A 27,404-nucleotide genomic window follows, 5' to 3' on the forward strand; every position below is an offset into this window, starting at 1 on the left:
TAATTACATAAATCAACATATTTCCGGATAATTACACATTTGGCCAAATTTCATTTAATTATTATTATTTCCACTGAATATTCATAACCCACATATACAACATAATAATTTCACCCACGCACGCATACAACATAACAAATTTTCATACCCAACATATACAACATAATGGGGGCTCGTCTTCCGGGATCTCTCGCAGACAGTTATGCATGAATTCAGGAACGAATCACTGATGTGTTAATCAAAGTGTTGTGAACTAACGTTGCCTTGTGATTGTAAACGGGGGTATACAAACAAAACGCGCTCTGAAGGGAAGTACCAGAGTAGCAGAGTATAACAAAGACAGCTGGGCTGAGATTATTTGCTCGAGTTGAACTGACGCATCCTGTGATACAATTGTTTATATGTGCTCTGAAGGGGAATTCTAGAGTAACTCACGACGCACATGAGATGTTAGAATTAAGATACACTCTTAAGTCTATTAACCACACTACATAATAGAGATGGCACAGGATCCACAACATTCTGAGTTTGACACACCAACGCATAACACTGATACAGAGTGGACCTCTGAGGAGGAGATGGAATCTATGGAAAAACAATATCGGGAATTTGTGTTAAAACGTACTGGACGGACTGCTAGCCAGCAGACGGAGCAGAGAGATATATGGGAGGGGAGCCATACAGAAGATGTTAAGGCCCATAGAAGGAAACTACTTAAGGACGTGATGAAATGTGGCAAAGCCAAACGTGACGTAAAAATTGCAGAAATAGCGAGGGTAGACTCGTATCTCCTCGCACAGACAGACAGAGAAAGATTATGGAATGAGGAAAAATTTGAAAGGGAGAGACAAGAGAAACTGTCCTTAATGGTGCAGGTAGAGCGTCTGCACGCCCTCGTGAGAGAGAAAGAATCCGCACTAAATGCACCAGTGAAACACCCAGACGTTGATACACAGAGCACATACGGGAGTAACAATTTACCACACTCCGAGCCACGGGGACGTAGCCCAGGGCCAGATCCCACAATGAGTATGGCTACTATGCAAAGCAATTTTGATAAAGTAACACCCTCGCAAATCGAGGAGAGAGAAGAGGAAATAATAATACAAACGGGAAAACATGAGGCCGACCACCCCAACGTTAGAGAGAGACAAATAATTAACCCTAAGTCATCAGGATACACTGTAATGATAGAGCGGGAAAGGGCGGAGCTGGTGCAAGACGGGAAACATGACATAAACAGAACACCAGGCAGACGCACGCTACGCAAGTATGACCGACATGATGCAGATGACAGAGACAGCTCACCAGAGAAACGCACCTCGCACAAACACGACCAACACGACACACGTAACAAGAGCTCACCAGAGAGACGCACATCACACAAGCATGAGCCATGGGATAAGCAGAAATCACCGAGCCAAATTGACCCACGTAACAGGTGCAAAAGGCACTACAAAAGTGATGTTAAGCAGAGCCATCGTGATGGTGACGGCTCATCTGACACTGACTCCTCTGACAATGACCAACCCGACACGGATAACAGGAGCTCACCAGAGAGACGCACATCACACAAGCATGAGCCATGGGATAAGCAGAAATCACCGAGCCAAGTTGACCCACGTAACAGGTGCAAAAGGCACTACAAAAGTTATGTTAAGCAGAGCCACCGTGATGGTGACGGCTCATCTGACACTGACTCCTCTGACAATGACCAACACGACATGGGTACCAGAGAGAGCTCACCAGAGGGACGCATGACATGTAAAAATCACCCACGCAAAACCACCCGCACCAAAAATCACAGAGACAGGAATCCCGATAACCATGAAGCACGAGACAAACATAAATTCAACACCTCACCTAGCAGGCACCACTCACGTAGTAGGCAGCATGAAGGTCGAGGACAAAAACACTCACCACATAGACACCGCTCAAGGAGATCACGCACACCAACCCACAAGCACGAATCACAAGACCCACATAAGGAAAACAAGAGACACAAGCAACGGGACAGATACGAATCCTCGGACAGAGGGAGATCACGACACAGACACGGGACACATGACAACAGTGATAGTGGAGACAAGGGTAGCTCAAGGGAGCACTCCTCAGGAACCGACACCACTGATGACGAACAACACACTTTTAACAGTAAGACACTAAAACTAATGGACAAAGCACTCATGAGAATTCCCTATTTCGATCCACATAACAAGAACAGGGATATACACACTCACATAGCTACAGTGGAACAGGAGGCTAAGATCCGGGGTCTGGGTAAATCAGCAGAAAAGGCATGTTTATTATCAAGGAGCCTACATGAACCCGCCAGACCATGGGTAGCCTCCCTGCCAAATAGGGTGAAGAGTGACTTTAAACAATTGAGCCGAGCAGTAGTTAAGAGATTTGGGGAATACTCCACACTATCCGAAGGATTGAACGCGGCAAAGGTGATGACCCAGTGTGTAGACGAAGACCCACGAGATTATCTCCTACGCCTTAAGAAAGCATATTACGCAGGGGACGTGGACAATGCCCAGGGAGATAAGACAGTCTTAAAAGTGATGTTCTTCCAATCATTGAGACCTGAAATAGTGAGAATAGTAGGAATGATGTTGGACCCCGAGACTGCCTCCCTACGCCAGATTGAAAGCAAGGCCCACACGGCCTGGGTGAACGGACGGAAAACCACTGGCATAGCCAAAACCCACATCGTCACCAGAGATAAAGAATGCCTCGATCTGGAGGGAAGCGAATCTCCAAGGAATAATATTAGCGCCACACGGGGTGGACATGAATTCCCCCAGGAGAGGGCGCCTAACCCAATAGAATCGACACCCGTCCACAACACGCTGAATAACGTTCCACGTGGGGGGAGGAACGAGGCCAGAGGAACTTGGCACCCACAGCCGCCACCACCATGGAATTCAGAAGAGGGCGGAGGCTGGAATTATGGAGGAGGAAGAGAGAGTGACGGGCCACACCTACCCCGCGGAGGCCGACGCCCACCAAACCAGTCACCATATCGTCCCCTACTGCCGCCTCCACCAGCAATAGAGCATAGACCACCGTTAGCTAACAGGAATCGATATGCTCACCACATTAGGATGGAAAAAGAGCTCCTAGGGAGTATGAAGACTTCCATGCAAGTAGCAAAGGGAAGAATACCAACTATACCCACACAGGAGGAGGACACACCCAGAGCAAAGGTAGCCCAAGTGAACGTAGAGAAGACAAGAAGCCTCGAAGCAATCACCGAAGTGGTACCAGAGGGAAAAGGGTACCATCTGGGGGAATTGATTCCCGTAGGACCAGTCGGACGAGTCCACGTGGAAGTAATACTGCAAGACACCCTGACCAGCCAAGGCCTTTGTGATACTGGAGCAGAAATATCCATGATATCCAGAGAATTATTTGACGAACTCCAGACTGCCCTCCAGAGGAAGAATGAAACACTACAAGTGATGCCAAGTAAACTTACCTACTCAGGATGTGAAGGGACCCACATGCGACCATTGGGCAAAGTTATGACGAAGTTGACGTTCAACAAAATCAACATGAACCATCCCCTATATGTCGTACAATACCCAGGAAAAGAACTGATTATTGGGATCGAACTGCTGAATCGCCTGAAACCCATTATGAACCTTGAATCCCGACAAATTTGGGCACAGTCAATGCCGGAGCAACAAAGGGACTCAGAAGATGAAGACGTTATGAGAGACTCCACGGGAATCCAAGTGATAACACAAGAGCTCGACGACCTATCAACGACAATCAGGAACGAAGACGAGCTCCCAGCAGGAATTCGAATCACTCAGCTAATGACTAACAGACTGAGAGAAGACCGAAAGGAAGCCGACTTAGAGTCAGTATCACCGAATGACCGTCCCCTCATGGAGTATATACCGCCCCCTGGAGGCCAAACCGACGAACTGCGAACTGATGAAGAGGAACACAAGGGCAAGAGCGTATTACCCTCGGATGAAGCCAAGGCAACTCAACCGATAGTAACGCAAAAGGAACTTTCAACCAAGCCGCCCGAAACCACGAAGGCCTTGGACCCAGACCCAGGACAAGGAGTCTCCATAATAGAAGAACAAATCGAACAACAAATTGAAGCAGCAGACGCCCTCGAGAACGACACTCAACGAAATGAGCTTCGTCAACTGCTCCACAAATACCACTTCCTGTTCTCAGAAGACCCCTATGATTGCGGCAAAACCGACCTACATGTGGTATCCATTCCCACACTGGAGGGAGCACCAGCGGTATACGTGAAACAATACAAGATTCCACTGGCCGCCTATGAATCGATCCAAGAAACCCTAGAGAACCTACTCAAGAAGAACATAATCCGGGAATGCAACTCAACCTACAACTCACCGATTTGGCCTGTATTGAAACCCACAGGCAAGTGGCGACTCACCATCGACTATAGGCAACTCAACAAAACAGTTCCCCTATCTCGATGGCCAATGGCAGAAATCGACCACGGTCTCAACCAAATAAAAGGCGCAAAGGTACTCACCACAATGGACCTAGCAAATGGCTTCTGGACCATGCCAGTAAAAGAAACCGATCAATACAAGTTGGCCTTCACCTTCGACGGAATACAGTATACTTGGAATCGCTGCCCGTTCGGATACTCGAACTCACCCGCAGACTTCAACATATTCCTCCACAAGGCGATGGGCGACGCAAAAGAGCGAGGCACCATCGTCTACGTCGACGACATACTAGTCAAGGACTCCTCATGGGAAGAACACCTCGAGAGCCTCCAGCACACCCTCGAGCAGTTAAAGGAAGCAGGCGCAAAGATTTCAATACAAAAAGGACAGTGGGCACGCAAAAGGGTGGACTACCTCGGGCTCCAGGTCGGCACTGAGGGAATGTTACCCCAAACCAAAAGACTTGAAGCCCTCCTCGCACTCAAATCGCCCACCACAGTCACGACCCTTCGGAGCTTCTTAGGGATTTGCAACTACCTTCGACAGTTCGTGGACGACTACGCAGGAATCGTTCGACCCTTAGTTAAACTACTGCAAAAAGACGAACCATGGGATTGGGGACAGGAACAGGAAGCCGCAGAAAAAGAATTAAAACGACAGATCACAGAGGCATCCTGCCTAGCATACCCAGAGAAAGGGAAAGGATACTACCTGGAGACCGCATACTCAGATCATAGTATCAGCTCGGTACTGTACCAGAGACAGGAAGCAGAGAAACGAGTTATTGCCTATGCCAGCAAAGCCCTCCGGGGAGTGGAGATGAAGTTCTCCGAGTGTGAGAAGGCGATATTTGGAAACATCTGGGCCATACAACATTTTCGGAACTTGTTGAACGGAGAGAGGATCATCCTGGAAACGAATCATGAATCCTTGGCATACCTCAACAGTAAGAAGATTCGAGAGGGCCGCGTAACCAGCAGCCGAATAGCCAGCTGGGCACTGACACTCCAAGGCCTACCAATCACAGTGAAATACGCAAAGAACAAGAAAAGTCCAATGGCCCAAGGTCTTGCCGATTTACATGATTGTACCTTTGACAGCATGGAAGCAGAGGACGGAAAGATACCTCCGGAGGACAACAGGTACCTGCCCTTCAGGAAGGAGACATGTGCCGACCTACCAGTGGTATACATCGATGGATGCTCCAAGATGAAGGAGAACAAGCTTCACGCTGGGTCAGGAGTCATTTGGGAAACTGGCCCACTCGCAGGGATTCAAGAGGGATTTCAGCTGGGACCAAAGTCAAACCAGTATGCAGAGTTGGTCGGGGTACACATCGCTGTCCGAATGGCATCCGATAACCAAATACGGACCATGGTGGTGTGCACTGATTCCAACTACGTACAGCACAGCTTCCTGCACCACCTACCCATATGGAAAAAAAACGAGATGAAGAACCATAGGAATAAACCAATTCGCCATCGAGAACTATTCGAGGCCATAGATAAGATGGTTCAGAACAAGGATATGAAGATATTTTGGAAGAAAGTCAAAGGACACTCCAAGGTACCTGGTCAAGAGAAAACTGGGAACGACCAAGCAGATGCTATAGCAAAAATGGGAAGCCTGGAAGGCACCCCGTGGAAGCTAGAAGACCAAACCGACAGAGACGGACAACAAGAGTCGACGAACCAAGACATCGCCGTGATAAGACTGGTCACAAGAAGTGGGAAGAACCCGGCAGAAGCTGGAACCAGAGCCCAATTGAACAGTGCCCAGCCTTCCGAAGACCTGATCAGAATGCAACAAGAGGACGAAACACTAAAGACACTCGCCGATCATATCCAAGATCCAGCAGGAAAACCAATCACTACTGACAACTTGAATGACAACAAAGAGCTCGAGATCATGCATAGCCAAATCAAAAGGTTCTCAATGCGAAAAGGGCTACTGGTATACACAAACGAAAAAGACGGTCGACCTAGATGGGTAGTCCCCTCTCAATATCGAGAAATAATGTTACAACACGCCCACAATGAACCGTGCAGCGGCCACCGATGCGAGGTGAATACGGGACAGATGCTGCGACAGGTGGCCTACTGGCCAAAAATGGGGGTAGACATACACAAACATGTGTCCAACTGTCTCGTGTGTTGTAAGTACCAGCCAACGACCTCACAGCATAGGGCACCCCTACAGAGGAGGGGAGCAGATTATCCTTGGTCCAACCTACAAATCGACTGGATAGGACCTGTCAACCGATCAACCAAAGGGAACAAGTACATGCTAACTGTGACCTGTGCATTCTCTAAATGGACAGAGTGTTTACCAGCACCCAACAACACCGCGGAAACAACCGCTATACTACTGATTAACCAAATATTCAGTAGATGGGGCCTACCGTCAACGATCGATTCAGACAAAGGAAGCCACTTCACAGCCGAGGTCATCACAGAAGTGTGGAAGATGTTGGGAGTAAAAAGACAATTACATGTCGCATACCATCCACAATCCTCAGGACAGGTGGAAAGAGCCAACAGGACCATCGTGAGCCTCCTAAAGAAATATGTGTCTACCACAGGCCGCGACTGGGATACGAAACTACCCCTAGTCTTGATGGCCATGCGAGCCACACCCAACCGGGCTACAGGCAGGACACCCTTCGAGATCATGACAGGGAGGCTAATGACCCTCCCAGTACACCTGTTATATGTCCCAGCGGAGGACGAGACCCCGACGGCAATGACGCCAACTGAATACCTGACGGGACTCAATAGTCACCTACAGAGCACATTCGCTATGGTCAGGGACCAGTTGCAAGTAGAGGCTCAGGGGAGCAAAGCATACTATGACCAAAAAGCCAGCCACGCAGAATACCAGCTAGGAGACCAGGTGTGGTACCTCAATTACGAGAAAAGGAAACAGAAGTGCAGGAAATTCCTGCCTTCCTGGACAGGACCACACGAGGTTGTTGACAAAATGTCCCCAGTCGTATATCAGCTAAAAATCACAAAGACAGGAAGAGAGCAGCAATACAAGTGGGTGCACATCAACCAAATCAAACCGTACCCTGTGCTGGTGGAGCGAGATGAGGAATAAAGGTGGAAAAGGGGGGGGGACTAAACTAATGGGCTTATCACACTACAATAATATGTAACATGTTTTCCAGGGAATGGCAGCCCTCCTGCTCACGCTCCTGCTAACGTACCTTGTCAAGCTAGAAGGGAGCCAAGAGCTGATCAAGCCAGGACCAGAATCCGGGGTGATGCTGAGAGACTCCTCCAGCTTCCTAGTAACCGAAACGAAAATAGTAACCCAACAAGTCTATGTTCCTTGGAACCTGCCTTGGTGGTAAAGAAGCACTTCGGGAAGTTACCACCCCAAGCCACCCAAGCAACCCGAATATGGTATTATGACTTCCTAGGATATAGTGAACAGAATATCGGAACGATCCTGAAGCAATTACAAAGAACCATGATACTTCCCCCCACCACTGTCAACCTAAAACGTTCCAAGAGGTCTATCGGCCTGGGAGGGGTCTTTGGAATACTATCCGGTTTTAGCTCCTTAATCACACTAGGAGTATCCATATCCAACGCCGTAAAGATTGGACACCTCACGCAAGGTATCGAGAATTTACAGCTCGATATGCATCAGATCCATCAGCAAATACAACACCAACAAAAGAATCTGGTCGAAATGGGATCCACCCTCCGAGACACCGTGGTTCTCGTAAACCTACATTCTATCATGATTAACTTAACATTCCAAGAATTGAGTTCTGCAATCCGAGGTCTATACGAAGAAGAGAGTATTCGAGAGCCAATTCAGTGGGTGATCCAAGACTTGTTGCGTAGCATCAGCGGCAGCGTCAGTGATCTTATACAAGGACAAATTCCGTCATATCTGGTAACTCCAACACTGATAAAAGATGTGCTACAAGCAGCATCCCCGGAAACAATCAGTCCAACTCAAGTACAAATTGCCTTCAACATGGGTACAGCCACACCCATACATGTGGACCCCCAAACTAGACAGCTGGCATTTTTGCTAAATTTACCCCTGGTCAAACCCGGAAATGTATTTCGATTGCGGACAGTATTGAACGTGGGTACATGGAATAACGACATTTACTCCAAGATGGAAACTCCCTTAGTGGTGGCCTACCAGGAAGAAGGCCCCCTTAAGTACCTGGTGCCTGACCTAAACCTGTGTCAAATAATGAAAGAGGTTCACTGGCTCTGCCCAGGGGAACCATTTCTGACCAATACAGCAGAACTAATGTGTGGTCTGTCAAACCTAAGCTCCAAGGAAACTTGCAAGTTTAAGCTAAGTAAACCCAAAGAAAGAACCGGAACAGTGGCCATGATAGCTAATGCCCAGTGGTTGATTAGCACTCCTCTAGACACGGCAATTGTTTCCACCGATCAACACTCCATAACCATGGAAGTTCCGATTCCAAGCCACGTCGCACTGGTCACGATACCAAGAGGAACATTCGTACGCATAGGGGACAAGGTATTATATAACCTAGACAAAAGCCTACACCAAGCGGAGGTAGAAATAGTAGACACATTCCGAGGCCACAAGTTTGAGATAAGCAGCACTCTGTCCAACTTGTTGAACAGTAAAGAATTCCATATGGTGAAATTATCCCTCAGCGAATCAGAGATTAACATAACAGATCTTACTTGGGCGACCGAAGTGGCTGGATATCAGCGAAATCAACAGATGGGGATGGGAATCACAGGGGCAACAGGGATGATCATACTAGTCCTGGCTATTCTAACCTTAACATACCGTGTGGCCAAAATGAATGCCGAACTTAAAAGACTAATCGCAGGCACAAGCCACCTACCATTCGAGCCCAGGAACAGGGATAGAGCCAAGGCCTGATGATGCCACCCAAGAATAACCGTAGAAACTATCTTTTTAACGATATCTCCTATAACACGTAGTCAATAGAATAATTTTTCCCTCCCTTATCGTCTTACCTTCCTTTAGAATTTTTTTTTTCCTCTCTCTTGTCACATATAACCTGTTAAGTTGTGACACGTACGCGCGCGTTGTAAGGAATAGCAGCAAAACTTGAGGACAATCGATGGTTCATGATGGAAGAAGGGTATACATTTTTTTTAAAAATAACCCGTGGCCATTTGACCACTGGTCATTTTTAAAAGGGCGGAATGTTGTATCCTAACCCTTCTTCCATAATTGAGATTAATAATATTTGATGATTTTTATATATTATCTTTTTACTTGTTTTTTTTAATGAGTGAAACACACCAAAGCGCACCAAACTGCAAAACACCAGGTGTTGTTAAGTAATGAACGAGAGGAGGGCTAGGATGACAGAATTGCAACCTTGCTTCAAGGCAAAGGCAGTGAAAGGAAGCAGAGGGCCTTTGTCTAAGTCATAACCACAGAAAGCCAGGAATCATCACTGATTGTGTGTTAGGGATTCCGAGCTAATTAGAACACGTGCACACAGGAAGGGAGGTAGAAGCACGCCTTGTTCTCCTGCAGCTGAGGAAACAAAGATAAACCCAAAGAGGCCTTGGACCTGACATTAAGAATAACATTCCCAGAGCAGAAGGTTGGAGGGACAGGGGAGAGCTGATTTAAAAAAATGTTGTATATCTCTCAAGGCGGGCAGACCCAGCTGAACAACACGGCTGCGGGGGTCACCAGAAGTTCGCATTCGCCTAGTTAAGACAAAAAGCTCAATTATTCTGTATTGCTATTAAAGTAACGTTAAAGTCGGAATTTAACAACAGGGTAGGCTAAAGTTATTGATATTCACACCCACTCCAATTAAACCAGGCCACAAGTTACGCCTACTGAACCATCACCATCATTAAGTCAATATGAAATGTTATTTCCATACTTTAATGCTTTCTATACAACTCGACCCGAAGCATATGCATGAAAAGACAAAAGTAAAACTTATGAAAAGCCAGGATAACGGGATGAATCACCACCAGGTCGAATATAAATACATAGTAAAAAAACGATGTTAAACCCAGGGTCGGAGAGAAAGGGAGATCCCGGCCGTCTTTGTATCTCCGCAGCGCGGGAGGGGAGTGTGTGTACGCTCGGGGAGACGCCTCCACTTGGGTCGGGCACCACGATGGGAAACGACAGACCTTGGGTTACATGCGGAATCATGGCTGTGAAATAGTAAGGGACAAATGTTAACTTAAAACTTTTGGCCATTTCTTTGTGCGCCGGGTCGGAGAGAGCGTTGCCCCTCCCTCCAGGTGGTGCGAACAAAGACGCCTATGAGACATTTGTGACGTCTGTGTTTTGGGTTCATGGGGAAGGCCAGACAGGAGATAATGTTGCGCCCAGACAGAGAGACGACCTCGAGGCAATTGTAACATCTGATTGTTTGCTCGTGGGTTTTATGGAGGGAGTGTGACAACGAATATACCATCAGTGATGCACACAAGGACACACGGACGTACGGACACACACATGGACACACCTGCCTACGGACAGATCCTGACACAAAAAAAATTCGAAAGAAGTCCCGCCTTGTGGGCGGGATCCAGGGGGATTTTTCGGCATAAAGTAAAGGATCCTGAGCATTGGAAACCAGTGCGACGGGAGGGTCGACTCAGGAACGAGTGCGACCAGAGTGGGTCCACTCAGGAGTGCGACCAGTGGGTCCACTCAGGAGTGCGACCAGAGAGTCGACTCAGGAGCGAGGGCGACCAGCGGGTCGACCCAGGAGCGAGCTCGACCGGGAGGGTCGACTCCGGAGCGAGCTGCGACCAGCGGGTCGGCTCGACTCATCTTCAGCTCGTCAACCTCTGCCGAATCGGGGGTCTCTGCTGCCACCGGAGTGGTGAGCATCGCGGATCGGCGACAACCCAGAGCTGCACGCTACGAGCGAGTTGTGGGCGCCACCTACCGACCGGGTTCCGAACTGCGACAGCGTATCAACAGCCATCCGAACCAATTCGCCACGGGATCGACTGATACGTATGACGCGCACCGCCCCCTCACCACACGACCACCAGGCGTCTGTTTGACCTAAAGAATCGACTCCGAACACTGACTATTCAAGACAACTCTTACCACTCAAAAACACTCGAACCCATAAGCCATCCGTGGCTGGAAAGCATCACAACGAGACCGAGTGATGGCCCTCCGTCTCTTATAAGAGTATTCTTAATTTTTACCTTTAATATTTAGTGGGCTGTACTCTTAATCGCATAAATTCCCAACAGATCCATCAATACGAACTGATTCTTGGCACCTCCTTCCGCCGAGCCACGCTCACGTGGGGAGTGGTGGCCCACCGGATCCTTATCAGGTGATCTGGTCCCCAATTAGTAAACTTGGTATAAGATAACGAGCTTCGGAAAAGGAGCACCGTCGCAGGCCCTTACTCCGGGCCGTTCTGTTGTCAGATAACCTGCCGATGTATCTGTTGAGATTGGTGCCTTTAAGAATAATAACTGTTTTTGATTGTGTTTTATCGCCGTATAATCTTTCAAGTATCTTTCAGTCATAATCGCCGCACGTACTCGCATCCTCTACAGAATATTCAACTGTCCCGTGACCCAAGGTGTTAACAACGTGATAAGGGTTGCGTATGGTCAATAAGGAGTGTGGTACTGCATGAACAATATTGAGTATAATCATTCATTAGCGTTAAGGTTTTCTTAGCATAGTATTTGCATATTTCAACGACTCTCTCCCTCACTAACAACCATCGCGTTATGAACAATATTGAGTATAATCATTCATTAACATTAAGGTTTTCTTAGCATAGTATTTGCATATTTCAACGACTCTCTCTCTCACTAACAACCATCGCGTTATGAACAAGATTGAGTATAATCATTCATTAACATTAAGGTTTTCTTAGCATAGTATTTGCGTGTTTTAACGACTCTCTCTCTCACTAACAACCATCGCGTTATGCGGGATCCATGTGCAGTTGTCAAAGTGAAATCAGACAATCGTTGATGATACTGTATTGATGCCGTGTTGACGTTCCGGGATTGAGAGTTCGCATATTATATCATAGTTAAGGTTGAATTAGTAATAAATTGATTAATACAGAAGTGGTTGTGTGATTCTTTCCTGAAATCTATGCATAAGATCTGCTTCTGCGTTGAGATTTGAACTTGGTGACCTTAATAAACACACTAATACATACTCAGTAAATGTTAAAACGATAACGGGGTGAACCGGGGACCTAAAAATATAACCACGAATAAACACCCTGGGAATGTTAAAGCGAGAATGAGACAACCTAGACAACGATGCCGAGTTAATCTAAGTTAATCTTGCATACTTACACCACACCTGCATAACTGCATACGATTAATTGCCTTATTCCGATCGATAACCCACCCTCGTCACCGAGGCGGGGTCTGGTTATCATAACGACTTGCATTATCATAATTACACCCACTCGCATAATTAATACGATTACCTCTCGAATTGGCATAATTAAAATGTGCGTAATTACATAAATCAACATATTTCCGGATAATTACACATTTGGCCAAATTTCATTTAATTATTATTATTTCCACTGAATATTCATAACCCACATATACAACATAATAATTTCACCCACGCACGCATACAACATAACAAATTTTCATACCCAACATATACAACACATTGCCTCTGCATATTTTGCATGCCTTGCCCCCTCCCCTCTCAATTAGATCATTACGTGTGATTTGATCTGGATTGTGTTGTCTATCGACGTAAATGAAAACCCACCTGCTATTAATACAGCATTTATAACATCAACAACCTCAACAATGATCTACCCAATGCTGGATCAAGGCCTCTCCGTCTTCACCATCCATAACAGTCAAGCAATGCCACAATTTGTCTCGCTCCTGTGCATGAGTCAGTGCCACCTGCCATACTCTTTGCCAACATGGCCCTGCTAGAAGAGATTTGCTCTCGCCAGTGAAGCCACTATCCCAGGGGTCGGCAACCTACGGCTCCGGAGCCGCATGCGGCTCTTTACGGGCTGCTTCTTGACGATATGTACGTATGTACAGTATGTACTCAGATGCATTGCGGCTCTTGAAAAACTGAATTTTGTACCGAATTGGAAAGAAATGGCTCTTCTTGTTATTTTGGTTGCCGACCCCTGCACTATCCAATCCATTTGTTTCATTGTGGCCTACAGATGTACTGCGAGTGCTTGGTGCAAATGAAACAATTATCATTGTGCGGTGAAATACTTCCTAGGACATATGTTGGAAATATTTATATAATCCTTGCATATGTATCCTCTTTCTCCCTTGTATTGTTTTCTCCTCTGTCCTTGTAGCACAACGTTAATGGTCACGTGCTATAGTGAGTTGGTCATGCAAGTCCATTCCAAATGCAACCACATCATCCCCTAATAGACTGATTAGATGACTCTTACTGTTACTGTTTTTTACTGATGTTAAATTCCATTGTGGTTTTTTTACGTGTTATAAAAAAAGATTTTTGTTCATTATAATTTATGCTTCATAGAATTGGAATTCGTGTTCATATTTTGTCTTTATTATACATTCTGTACTGGTCTTTACATATTATTTTAATCATTTATCGTATTGTATATGTCGTGTATTGTATGTACATTTATTACTGGATTTATTATGTATTGTGTGTCATTGTAACGATTAGGTCTTGCATTTATTATCTTCTGTTTTTCTTCATGTGTATTGAGCATGTTCGGGGTTGTGTAGTATATACATTGTACGTTAAATATTGGATGTTTTACTCATTTAGTACAATGAGCAAAACATACAATACACGATGCAATAATTATAATTATTTCATTCTGAATTTTATGTTATGTATTGCTAGATGACTTGTAATGGGCCAATATCTATCAACTGCTGAATTAAGGCCTTCCAAATGTATCACTCAACCTCAGTCTTGGGATCCAATAAATCCATCTAGTTCCTGCACATAAGCTAATATGATCACTCCATCTCCTTGGTAGTTATCCTCTAAGGCAGGGGTCCCCAACCCCCGGGCCGCGGACTTGTACCGGTCCGTGGCCTATTAGGAACCGGGCCGCACAGCAGCAGGTGAGCGGTGAGTCTGCGCGTGGCCTGCCCCCATTAGTTTATTATTGACCACTTCCGTCCGCGCCTCTTTCCCGCACTGCACACTTGTCTCAGTCACAGTTTTGGTAAGCCCACAAGCTGCTAACCCCTGACCAAAATGAGTAAAAACCAAACGTCACTGGAGAGCTTTTTTGAAACGGGGGAAAGACCCAATGATGTCCCGCCGGTCCGTGAAAAAATTGTCTTCCACGAAACCGGTCCCTGGTGCCAAAAAGGTTGGGAACCGCTGCTCTAGAGGCATGTTCCCTCCCCTTGGCTGCCGCTTTGTCTTTTGTAACACAAGGCAACTCCCCCCCCCCAAGAGCCAATATCGACAAGTTGTGAATATTCAAGATTTCTATTGCAGAGGGGCGAGTCTCTCCAGAGGACAACCACTGTGGAAGTTCCACAGAGTGATACTCGTTTCAACGACCCCGGGGTGATGAGAGACTGATTAAGCACCCGGTCATAATTAAAATGTGATTAAAGAAATTGCACCTTTCACCGAACATCTCAAAGCGCTCTAATAGAAACACCAGCAAACGCTCAGTATAAAACAACTCGTGAAAAAAAACGCAAATGCACCAATAATAAAATCAATGTTTAAAGTCATTTACTGAAGTAACTAATGGTTGAATAAACAGAAGTGTGTAAATATGGCTCAGAGATTTTGATATATCATGGAAGAGAGTTCTAGAGTCTGAGGGCTCCACGCCTATCCACTGAAGCAGATAAGATTTTCATTCCAAGATCTTGGAGACCTTGAGGGGACTTATGGCAGGTCTCTCAGGTCGACTGGGGCACGGTGGTTCAGAGCTTTGTAGGTTAGCAATACGATTTTAAACTGAATCTTATATGGATTTGGAAGCCAGTGCAGAGAGGCCAACACGGGCGTAATGTGATCTGAAGGTGTTCTGGTTAACACCCGAGCAGCCGCATTCTGAACACGCTGCAGATTGTTAAGCACATTCTAAGCCACACCAGGGAGCAAGACATTGCAATAGTCAATGCGAGATTAAATTAAGGCATGGACCAGCTTCTCTGCATCCAAAGCAGATAGAAGGCATCAGATTTGGGAGATATTCCTCGGATGGAAAAATAAATATTTTTTTATGTTTTTAATATGAGCCTTTGAAGGACAAGCATGGAATCACAGATAACCCCTAGATTTTTGACTTCCTGTGCCAAACCGATTACCTGGCCATCAATCATGTTGAAGGCTGCTGCTTTTTTAAATTGGTGCGTGGGACCTGAAGAGCATCACCTCCCATCTTGACACCATTTAATTGGAGGAAGTTTTATTGCATCCAACTTTTCATGGAAGCCAGCAACGAAGTGAGCATTGGGCAGATTAAGGGAGCTTAGACTCGGTGTGCACGGAAATTTAGTTGTTATCTGCAAAGACAATGACACTTTAAGCCGAGATGTCCGTATGCATGTGTCGATATAGTACAGTATGTGCAACTGTGTTTGTTTATGTGTCATTGTGTGTTTGTGTATGGTAAATATATTACAGTATTGTAATGCATCTAATGTATGTGTGTGATTGTCTGTCTGTGGGCAGCGGTAGTGCTGTGCGACGAACTTTGCGAACAGAGTTTGATTTCTGCTCACAACCAATAAGAATGACAATAACCTGAACCAGTCTTGGGCCTCCACTAGGTTAACTCGGCCTCACATCAGTACCGGCTGTGATGTGTAAACATCACCGCTAGGGAGACAAAGGCGGTCGAGCGTGGTGCTGGCCACCCACCCCCTCGTGTGCCGTGCCGATCTTCATAGGTGCTCGCTAAAAGCACTTGCCCCAACAGTCTGTTAAGGTTATACGCAGTTTCTTGGTGTGTATTTATGTACGTGTGTGTAGAAAGCATGTGCAAATATGTGTGTGTGTCTGTGTGAAGGTGTGAAATTGTGAAAATAAATATAAGCATGTATCTGTCTTTGTGTATGCAGTCCTGGTATTTACGTGTGATGACCGGCCATGAGAAATAGAGTTTTTGATAGTCTTTAAAGCAATAAAAAAAGCAATTAAAAAACGATCACAATATTTATTGAGATTACCTTTAAAACTTTGATGGAAATTAAAATATGGCTATAAAAGTAATTAAAATATTTTTTTAAGTCAAAATAAAATCGAACTAAAACTGTTAAAATAACAAAATTTTATTTTTCCAGGTAAAACCTGGCCACAAAAGATTGCTCAACGAAGTGGCTTATAGCAGCCAAATACTCTAAACGCATGTTTCAAAATGTAGAGGGAAAAACTGGAGGACCCGGAGAAATGCCAAACAACACGCAGTATTACCAAAGGCACATTTGGGAGTTATATACTCTTTGCAGAGAAAATAAAAAGTATGCGCCTAATCCATGCGACGACGGGGACAACATGCAAACTCCAGAAATACAGGCGTCAGGGTCGGGATTGAACCCACGACCTCCTGTATATAAGGCGGCAAGGTAGTTAACATCCCGCCACTATCGTACCCAAGGAGCGGTGACGTTTCCCTCGTCCCCTGCTGGATCTCTAAGGACAAACCATATAAATGAATCTTGCAGTTGTGCATCAAACACTTTAACCACTGTGCATCTCACTAATAAATCAAACCTTACACCTAACAGATATGGAGCTGATACCGAGTTTCACCATGTCTCATGTTTTTCCACGCCATAGCGTACGTGACACACTACCTGGACAAGACATTCTACAACCTCAACACAGTGGCGCTGCATGACTGGGCCACCTATAGCAAGATGCGAAATCTGGCTACGCAGCGCTACGGTCTGGATATGGCTGAACCACACCTCCCCAGCCAGACATTGGAACAGGTATTGCTTATCTTTGTCAAGCCCCAGTGTCTCCCTACTTGAACAAGACTGGAGCTGTGCTTATCTCCATTGGGCACGTTGAGCCAAAAGTGGAAATCCCACATTTTTACGGCTATGCTCACTTTCTACATAAGACATTCAATTGAATGTGTCTTTATGTTAAAATGAGCAATGGAACGGTGCCGATTTTCATCGGTCGCCTGTTTCCATGACAGCGACATTTTTAAAGCAACTGACCCATAGCAGCCAGCTTCCTGACAGTGGAAATGTTCGCATTCACAATTATGCCAGCCTTATCACCACATCAAAGATTACTGGTCTTGGTGGAAAGGCAGAATTTGTCGTCTATTGGTGGCTGTGCCCAAGTCCAGGCTCAATAATAATAATTTTCATTTTTTTGGAGCATTTCATTCGTAGATCCCAATGCGCCGTGTATGCAAAGCAGGAAATAAACAGAACCAAGGTAAATCGTCATAACTAGGGGGTAAATTGCTCTAACAACTCTTGCTGATTAATTACCAAAGGTAAGGCGTTTCATCGTTTGGGAGCTGCACTCTCAAAAGCTGATCACTCCAGGAAATTAGCCTTGACCTCGGAGTACTTAGAAGCAGGCGATCCAAATATCTTGGATACCATGTTGGTAGTAGAAATACGGATCGGTTCCTGCAAATATTGTAGGGCTAACCCATTGAGAGCCTTGTAGGTCAGTATTAGGATCTTATCGTCCACTCTATACTTGACTGGTAGCCAGTGCAATGACAAGAGAGTGAGGTGTGATGTGCTCGCAAAACGGTGTGGGCGTAAACAGTCTAGCAGACCAGCGGATTGAGAAGCAAACTAAATGAACAAGCCGGAGTGTACCCAGAACCTTACTCAGAATCCTGAACAGTAACGCTCTGAACAGTAACACTTTGCAGTAATCAAGTCGGGATAACACAAAAGCAAGGGCCAGTCTCTCTCTAAGTCATGCCCATGATTGACTGCCTATTTATAAACTAAATATTCCTACTGTTTTTGTACATTGTCTGGAGAAGCAGACGCATTTGCTTGCAATATAAATCCAATGTGCATTGTATTAGAAAGGCAATGGACTGATCCTAATCTTGTGATTTTGATTCAAGGGCATCCCTGTAAATGAGGCAGTTGCCTCAATTGTCTCCATATGGCAAAATGCAGTAGTGATGCATCTGAGTCACATTTATAGAATGGTGGATTTCTCCTGTGAATAAAGTATTTTACTTCCAGTTAATTGTGAATGGCTGGTTCATTTTTATCAGTGTATAAGTTATAAGCAACCGTGCTCACTGCTACTTTCAGTGTATCCCTCTCACACGCATCTCCGGCTCTGAAGTAGCTACTTGGATAAATAAAGCTCCTCATTATAAATTCTCAAGAGGCACACACGTATTTGAAACCTTGGCCATTCAAGCATATAGCATCTAATTCAATACGCAGTAAAAGGACTAGACTGGTGACGGATGGGCTATATTTCTTACGACAATCAGGCGATTGTGTTTTCATGAGAGCCAGTAGGCACAGGCTGTCTTTCATACATCATCCTTCCCCTTGCCTAAATTTCCACAATCACTTAACCGCAGCTGCCACGTTAATAGGGCTCAGCGGATTAAAAAAAAAACCTAACCTGTTTTATGGTATTGTGTCACTCAAGGAGTTTGCTATCAAGCACTAATTGGGAAGTCCTTTTTATTCATCGTTCAACATTTCTCGAGTGCACAGTCGGCACACGCCGTTTTAGCTTACAAAGTGTCTATTGCAGGCATTTCGTGCCAGCTCATAGCTGAACTTTCAATTGCCGCTGCAATTGTACTGCCACAATGCACGCACGTTGTCGGTGGCATATAACCCTTTGCCCCAGTGTTCTTTAGATTAAAATGTCTGTAAACATAAGTGCAATATGTCCAATCTGTCATAAAATGTCACTGAGAATGCCCTTATGGCATTACTGGGTAGCTGCAGAATTGAAATTATTGATCCAGTGGTGATTTCCTGAGTGGCCGGTATGCTACCCACTAGGGTATCAGACCACTACCTGGTATTAAGCAGTGGCAGGTACTGGTAGCAGGGATAAGAAATGAAGAGTGTATTCATTGTGTGGTGCAATATTTATGAAAGTGCATGCTATTACATGAATTTGTTTGTTTTAATTGCAGGGACTCGATGTTCTGGAGATCATGCGAAACATTCACATCTTTGTGTCCAAGTATCTCTACAACCTCAACAATCAGGTGAAGTGTTTTACATTTCGATTTTTTTTTTACACACGGTGATCAAAATTGTGTTAGCAAATAGATGTTAAAACGGATACGTGCAAACATATAAAATAATTTCTCAGCGTAGTTACTTCTGAACATCAATAAATATTTTCCGTAATATAATGCATCATTATGACTCGTAATCTTATCCTGTCAGTGCGACATATTTTTTGTGCTGTACATTCAAAGCTTTGACCGCCCTTTATGGACATACCGTTGATACGTTAATGTCATAGAGTTGGCTTGGTATATCACACACAAATTGACCATATGTGAGCTGCCTACCTGCAAGACAATGAAGCAGTGTAGCGAATAGATGTATGGCTGATGTGTGTGTGTGTGGGTTTTCTCTGGGTACTCTTGTCTCATGGCCAGCTTTTCTCATGCCTCCTTATTAGGGTTGCGATACATTTTTCGCTCAAGAGACGTTGACCTATTGTGGACGTGTAAATCAATGCACGCACTGCGTTGCCCGCCCCTCATGCATCATGGGTCGGGTCGCCACTGTAAGGTTACGTCCCAACTTGTTGGCCCAAGTCCTCTGTTCCTCACTACCACTCCCCACATTGACGTACCTAACCCTCATGCTGTCACTGTCATACCACCTGTCATTCACAATACCATCTTCAATCACATTTTACCAATTAACTTTACAAGAACAAATCCCAGCCAGAAAATCTCATCACTATTCCCTTAAAACATACTCCTATCCTTGATGACTCTCGGTTAATCCTGGGAATCAATGCTTTTCTCATTAATGACAGATTTTCAGCTAGGCCTGCTATCTCTTTATCATAAAAAAAACAAGGAGCTGAAACCCCAATTTCCCTGCCTGACAGAGACCTGGTTTCATAAATAATCCACTCCAGACATAGTAAACCTCCTTTTCCATGGTTATAAAATGCGCCAGGTGAATAGACACTCAAAACGTGGTAGTGGTGTAGTTGTCATCTTTCAGGATCATTAGCACTGCACCTGTAGGCCTGCCATTATTTAAAGTCCTTAGAATATATATGTTCATTGCTGGTTTGAGAACAATTACTCCTTTAAACTGTCCATTGTTTATCATTTCCCCTGGTTCAGATTCTGATTGGTTGGATGACATTTTGAGCTGAGTATGACCCTGTCACTGGAGTCCCCTTTCTCCCTGATACTGGGGAATTTCAGTGCCTGGGTCGACACTCCCCATGACAAGTTAGCCTGCAAGTTCATAGACATGCTTAGCCTAAACCAGGGGTTGGCAAGTAAAATAACAAGAAGAGCCATTTTTCGAACTCATTAAAAAAACTCTTTCAAGAGCCGCAATGCACGTAGTGGATACTAGACGGTGGGCTTTATTACATAATGTCACGAAATAGTTCTGAAATAGTTCTTAAAGAGCTGCATGCGGCTCCAGAGGTGCAGCTTGCTGACCCCTGGCCTAGACTATATGCAAGATGTCAATAGTCCAAGCCATTGAGCTGGACATACACTGGACGTAATTTTTTTGCACAGATCACAATTTCTATTTTGGAAATTATTCAGGTCCACCGGTCGGATCATTTTCTGATTAAATTTTAACTTAACATAAAAGCTCATTTTCATCCTCGTATAAAAAAAATAAAACATTCTAATTAGACCTAATAAATTATTAACCACTGATAGCCTGACACCATTTTTGCAGGAGGAACTGCGGACTATTAACTCCACAGTTCAGCTTGCCAAGTTAATAAACCTGTGTAATGTTTCACTCACCAACGTTCTTGACTCAATGGCTCCAAAAATATGGTTTTGCCCTATGTATTTGCCCCCTCAACCCTCGTTCACACAAAACTTGATTATTCTGAGAAGGCAATTGTGCTCAGCTGAACGCTGTTGGTGTAAAAGCAGCCTGCTGGCTGACACATTTTCACTCAAACTGATTAGGAAACTATCACCAGGAAATCGTTAATGTCAAGTAAACGTATCCTGCATACAGGATTGAAACAAGAGTCGACCTCAGGATTTATTCAAAGTTGTCAGTGGAAACCTGTCATGCCTTTCAATCATTTTTTTTTTACAAAATTCATCATCTGAGAATATTCATTCTCAACACCGTTGGTTCAGCCCCCTCTAGTCCTCAGGTGAGAGACTCTGTGGCTCACTGTTTACATGAGTTCAGACAAGTCGCTATGTCTGATCTCACTGAAATCCTAACAAAGATGAAGCCAACTTTTTGTGACAGTGATCCACATCTCTCATTACTGGGCAAACAGAGCCATAACATTTTGGGTCCTATCTTGCTAAACATCGTCAATCATTCCGTCAGGGTGTATTTCCTCATGACTTGAAACTTGCGTCTGTTGAAACATTACTAAAGAAACCAAACCTGGGCCATAATTATTGTAATAACCATCAGCCTATATGAATTCTTCAATTTTTAAGCAAACTCATAAAAAAAACATGCTGCTATGCAGTTACAGAACCGTTTGTTATCTGGCAGACTTTTTGACACCAACCAGTCTGGATTTCAATCCTTTTATAGCACTGAGACAGCTACCCTTTGTATTGTCGATGAGTTACACCATGTGCTAGATATAGAGGGATCAACTATGTTCGTCTTGTTAGACTTCTCAGCAGGGTTTGCCACACTAGACCATGCTCTTTTATTGCAAAGGCTAGAACAGAATGTGGGAATCTGTGGGACTGCACGCAATTGGTTAAGGTCATTGTTGATCAAGCACTCCCAAAATATAAATAATGGGCTCTCATTCCCCTTCAGCCCAGCCAATCACGTGTGGAGTCCCGCAGGGGTTGATATTATCACCCCTACTGTTCGGATAAGCAGAACTTTACTTCCCTGTCTGCTTGTCTGTCAGATATCGACAGTTGGTTGTCTAACAACTGACTGAAACTCAATCCGGACAAGTCAGATTATTTTGCTGTTTGAACTGGAGTCTAAACTTGTTGACTAGAGGCCCATGGCAGCGTCTTTAACTGTCAGTAGAACCTCACTGCCTCATTGGATGCTATGAACATGTGAACTTGTACCCACACTGGGTCACACGGGGAGACAAGATGGAGACAAGGTGATGCGCGTATTCTTTCGCGGCAGCATCATCGCAAGCATTACACTTACGATGCATGCAGGGATCTCACGGTCAACTGCGAATGGTCGAGCCACAGGGGCATGATCGTTGAACTATACATAATTATATTTGGCTTGAAGTGAAATCCGTGATGGGGATAACCCACGATGGTCAAGGTGTTGGTGTATGCAGAAACTATCAATCCACTGCTTACTTATGGGATCACGTCTGGTGTGGCAGCTTGTTAAAATATGTTTGCATTTGTGATTATAGCTATCAGCTAATATGCAATTTCCAGCTTATAGCAGTCTAATTTAGCTGTATTTTTTTTTATTGGAAATCAATTTGTTTCTGAATAAGTTCCACTTGGAATAACAGTTTATAATTATCAAGAGCAATTAAATATGTAGCCCCGTATATTTGGAGTTTAGCATTTCGCAATTATGAAAAATGTTTCACTTAAACCAATGTTTTGCTACATTTGTGATGGGTACAGTTGAGGCGCACACGTGAAACTTGGAGGCAACACGTTTTTATTAACTAACACAATAGGTAACTCAACACTTCAACAGGATAACGACATAAGGTGGTGATCACCGCTCCTAACTAACTATATACACTTGGAGGGATGACTATTTACATATTGGATGGGACAACTACTAAATCGGACCAGGACAGCCAACACGCTGCCTTGTCCACGTACGCGAAGACCGGAAACCAAAGACCCACGAAGACGGAGGATTTCTTCTTAGGGATGAACAACCCCGATCCCCGCCGGGACTCGGCTTTTATCCGCTGCGCCGTGGCCAGGCCCTGCCCTTGGCCACGCCCCTTTTCCAGATCTTTCTCGACGACTCAGGACCCACATAACGTGTTCCTCTCACCTCCTCCCTGGTCCTCGTTACCACCTCATCTGGTCACGTGCCCTCTCGGGTTCACCCAGACTGTCATCACCTCACCCGACCTGTTCCCTTTTATACTCGTTTAATGAGTGACTCCGACACGGTAAGAACTTCAAGTTATTTATTAAGAAATCTTTCGGTACAGCTTCGGTTTCCTCTCTCTCTGCGGATGTTGAACCGCTCGGGTGGCTGCGCTGCCCCACGCCACGTGGCGCTCACCCGCTCACCAACATGCCGCTGGCTGATGGCGCGCTAGGGAGCGGCTGGAGGTCGAGCTGCCACGTGGCAGATGGAGATGGCAGGGCAGCAGCGACGGGGAGCTCCACTTGATCTTCACACACCGACCCCGCACGTTGCTGCACCCCCGGCTGATATTCGCTCCCCGACAACTAAGCCCCGCCTCTGGCCGCGCCCCTCCTGGAACCTTCGGGAACGTTCCGGAGGTTTCCCTGGTGGATCCGTCCCATCACCTTTACCCCAGATAAATTCCCTACTATAGATAAACCGTAACTGTATAAACAATGTACGCCCGGCAATAATACAGGAGATGGTCGCTCTTATTACACTCACTCAGGTGCCAGGAAGAGAGGCTCCGCCCATACAGTACCACTCACTCGGTACTGTTGCTACACTATAGTGCCATCATGTATGACACGACACATTCATTGGTTCATAACATTTGAAAAGCTTTGTAGTCGGTGTCTTAGTAGAAACTGGGAATGCTATATATTATAGACTAGCTTTACTACCCGGCTTCGCCTGAGACTTGGATTCTTGTCTTGGTTTAATACACGGCCTACGCGGAGGGTGGGGGGGGGGATGTGTGACGTCAGCAGGCACACTGCATAACGCTGCCGCATGAGGGTGACATCACAGATGTGACGTCATCGCTCGCCGTGTAAAATATATATTTTTATACTTTTTGCGTTGTGTACAGTCTGGAAGCTACCCACATGCCAAATTTCAAGTTTGTTGCATGTCGGGAAGTATGCTAAACATTCTGAACAGACACACGTTCACAAATTTCCCTTTTATATACATAGATGATAAAACTGTTCACACAATGCAATACAATTTAGATGTATAGAGTACCAAAATGTGAGCGTCAAAAACGTATTTGGTCACAACCAGAACAAATATGCAACACATAAATCATATTTCCATTTTTGCCCATCCTTTCCAAATAGAAATATCATTTGGATTTATCACAATGTGCACTTTCAATTATTCTTTGGTTCTTTTGGTAAGAACCAAAGAATCATTCCTGCAGTCACGAAAGCTCCAAATCAAGTGTGCACTTTAAATGTTTGTCATATTGTACCACTATTTAACACCGGTTCTCTTTAACTTAACATATGTGTTAGAAATGTTATACTTTAAGAATACAAGACGTTGCTGCTGCACCATATTGGACATAGAATATGGGAAATGAAAAAACATGGTTTGGTTCAGTGACTCATCCGAGATATCACTCCACTTAAGTGGTTGCTGCCTGGCAACGTATGTGGTGTCCTGACTTTAAATTTAGAATTTATTCCAGAAAGCCGAAGTTTACAGACTCCAGCAGCAGGGGAGTCTTATATTGCCTTGCATTGGCCATTTCATTTTAAAAGAATGTTTTACAAGTGGGAGGAAACCAGAGTACATGCGAAAAACTCACGCACATTAATAGACAGACCTCTCACAAACCCTAGGAGCTTTATTTTCCACTTGACCATGATGCAGGCCTGTTGATTTGAGAGTATTCCAACACAGTACAATATCTGTCTTTCTCTCTTTTGTATGGCAGGGGGAAAAGGTACATTTTTAAAACATTTGACAGTTGAATGGTAAGGTATTTCAACCAATCCAAGGAGGCAGTCAACACTATATGAATTGAAGTGACACTGCCAGGATGTGTATGGATAGTGCATTAGCCGGTGATGTGGTTTGATGGTTGTGATTCACCACAATCCCAGTTTATCGATTTTTTTACATTCCGTTCAAGTGTGGTTGATTTTAAATCTATATTGAAAAATTTTTTTAGAACTACTTTTTACGTTTAGTTTTATGTTTTTCGCCTACACCTCTGATTCACACGGTTGGATACGTACGGTCCCGAAAGAAGTTCATCATACATGATTGTCGTAGGACAGAGAAGCCTGGTCCTTCCACAGTTGGGTACTCGATGACCTTTTTGATTGCCACATCCAAAGTCACACCCCACGATTTCGTTCAACTGTTTGCACATGCCCGCAAATTTCTGCATAATGATCACTCGTGGTTTTGTTTTCTTTCTGTCTTGTCCGATGTGGTGGCGATAGATGAGCATCTGGTCGAGAGTAACTCCTAAGTAGCGGGGGTGGTGGTCGTGTGTTAGCAGTGTTCCACAGAAGTTGACATTGAATATTTTCGTATATATATTGGTCGTTGTTCAGGTAAAAAACGGATAAGATGCTCTTGGAAGCGTTGGGCTTAAGCCTCCAATTCTTAAAGTCTCCTTATAAGGTCTTTTTATCTTTTTCGATGATCTTTCCCGTGTCCTGTTTTGTCTGGGCTTGGGTTTTCAGCGAGATGTCATCTCCGTATGTGAACTTGCGGGAGGATGTTGCCTGATTGTTGCTGGTGTAGAGATTAAATAGCGCTGGGGCAAACCTTAATGGGCTTCTGGCAGCTTCACCAAGGTGGACGGTGAACCATCAGCAGCTCAGAATTGCTGTGATGAGTCTGTCGGGCAGCAAGGCACGGCTGTCGGAATATTTAGCAGGCGACCCTTCCGCCATACGGTATCGTATCCCGAGGGGAGGTCAATGACCGCCGTTGCGGTTTTGAGCGGACGTTCGAAGCCTGCCTCAGTGTGACTTGTTAAATCAAAGCACTTTATCACAGAAGTTTGGGCCCATTTTGTACCCAGCTAGTTCCCTCGGGACTACATCCTTGAGCGTAGGCTTCCACCTTTGAAGCAGGAGTCGCTCCCGTAGCTCGTAGAATGACGCTGGGGAGGGAAATTGGGCGGTAAATTTTTGCATCAGATGCGTTCTTACCAGGTTTTAAAAATGGCTACAATCTTCGTAGCTTTTCAACCCTTTGGTACTACAACTAAGCAGGGGATGTCGTTGAAGAAAGTGGCCAGCCATTTTCTCGCTTGTGGTCCCAAGTTCTTATTACCCTGATTCAGGATAAATCCCATTGAGGCCTGTGGCTTTGCCATGTTTCATCTGAGCTATACCAGAATCTACTCTCCCCCCCCCCTATTGAGAAAGGACCAGAGAATGCAGGTTTTTGTTGTCAGCGGTCGAGAGTGCGGTTGAGGTTTTTTTTTGTAATATTTAAGTGTTGTGTTTTTTGTCGATTGGCGCTCGTGAATTTCTGATTAGCTGTCCAGCAATGTCATCAGGGCTGAACGTTTGTAATCTGGAGTCACTGCTGTACATGGCGCGTTCTTGTAAAGTTAAGCGCCTCTGCTGTTTTGCCACCTTTCTGCTTACCAAGCTCAGTGACTCGAGCAGGGCTTTTGCAGTGTCCTTTTTTCTGATTGATATTGAATTGTTGTATGTGAACATATCCTTGGTCTTAGCCACAGTTGACTCAATATTAATGATGGCCTGTTTACAATGTGTAAACATCAGTGCTAGGAAACAAAGGTGACCAAGCATGAGTGATGCCTGTTAGATTTGCACATTGTTTAGCCAAAATAGGTGTGTAGTGAGTCCAACTGAGTCGCAGACGTTCTTTAGAGGCAACATATTTATTTGTAACATAAACACGTAACACAAAGGGGTAACTGCCCCTTCACCAGATACAGCCTCGGGTGGTGGTGACCCAGCTAACTACC

General features: G+C 44.9%; 1 protein-coding gene across 1 annotated transcript in view; it reads left to right on the forward strand.

Moving 5' to 3' along the window:
* The window catches only part of LOC133349601 (WASH complex subunit 4-like), a 93,659-nt gene that overhangs the window by 56,646 nt on the left and 9,609 nt on the right, over positions 1–27,404 (forward strand). Inside the window, exons 22-23 of the mRNA XM_061563167.1 lie at positions 17,214–17,368; positions 19,540–19,614. Coding sequence (XP_061419151.1) covers positions 17,214–17,368; positions 19,540–19,614 — 230 coding nt within the window. The remainder of the gene's footprint in view (positions 1–17,213; positions 17,369–19,539; positions 19,615–27,404) is intronic.

Source organism: Lethenteron reissneri, chromosome 30, assembly GCF_015708825.2.
Source record: "Lethenteron reissneri isolate LAM-NWPU_2019-01 chromosome 30, ASM1570882v1, whole genome shotgun sequence".
Taxonomy (NCBI): domain Eukaryota; kingdom Metazoa; phylum Chordata; class Hyperoartia; order Petromyzontiformes; family Petromyzontidae; genus Lethenteron; species Lethenteron reissneri.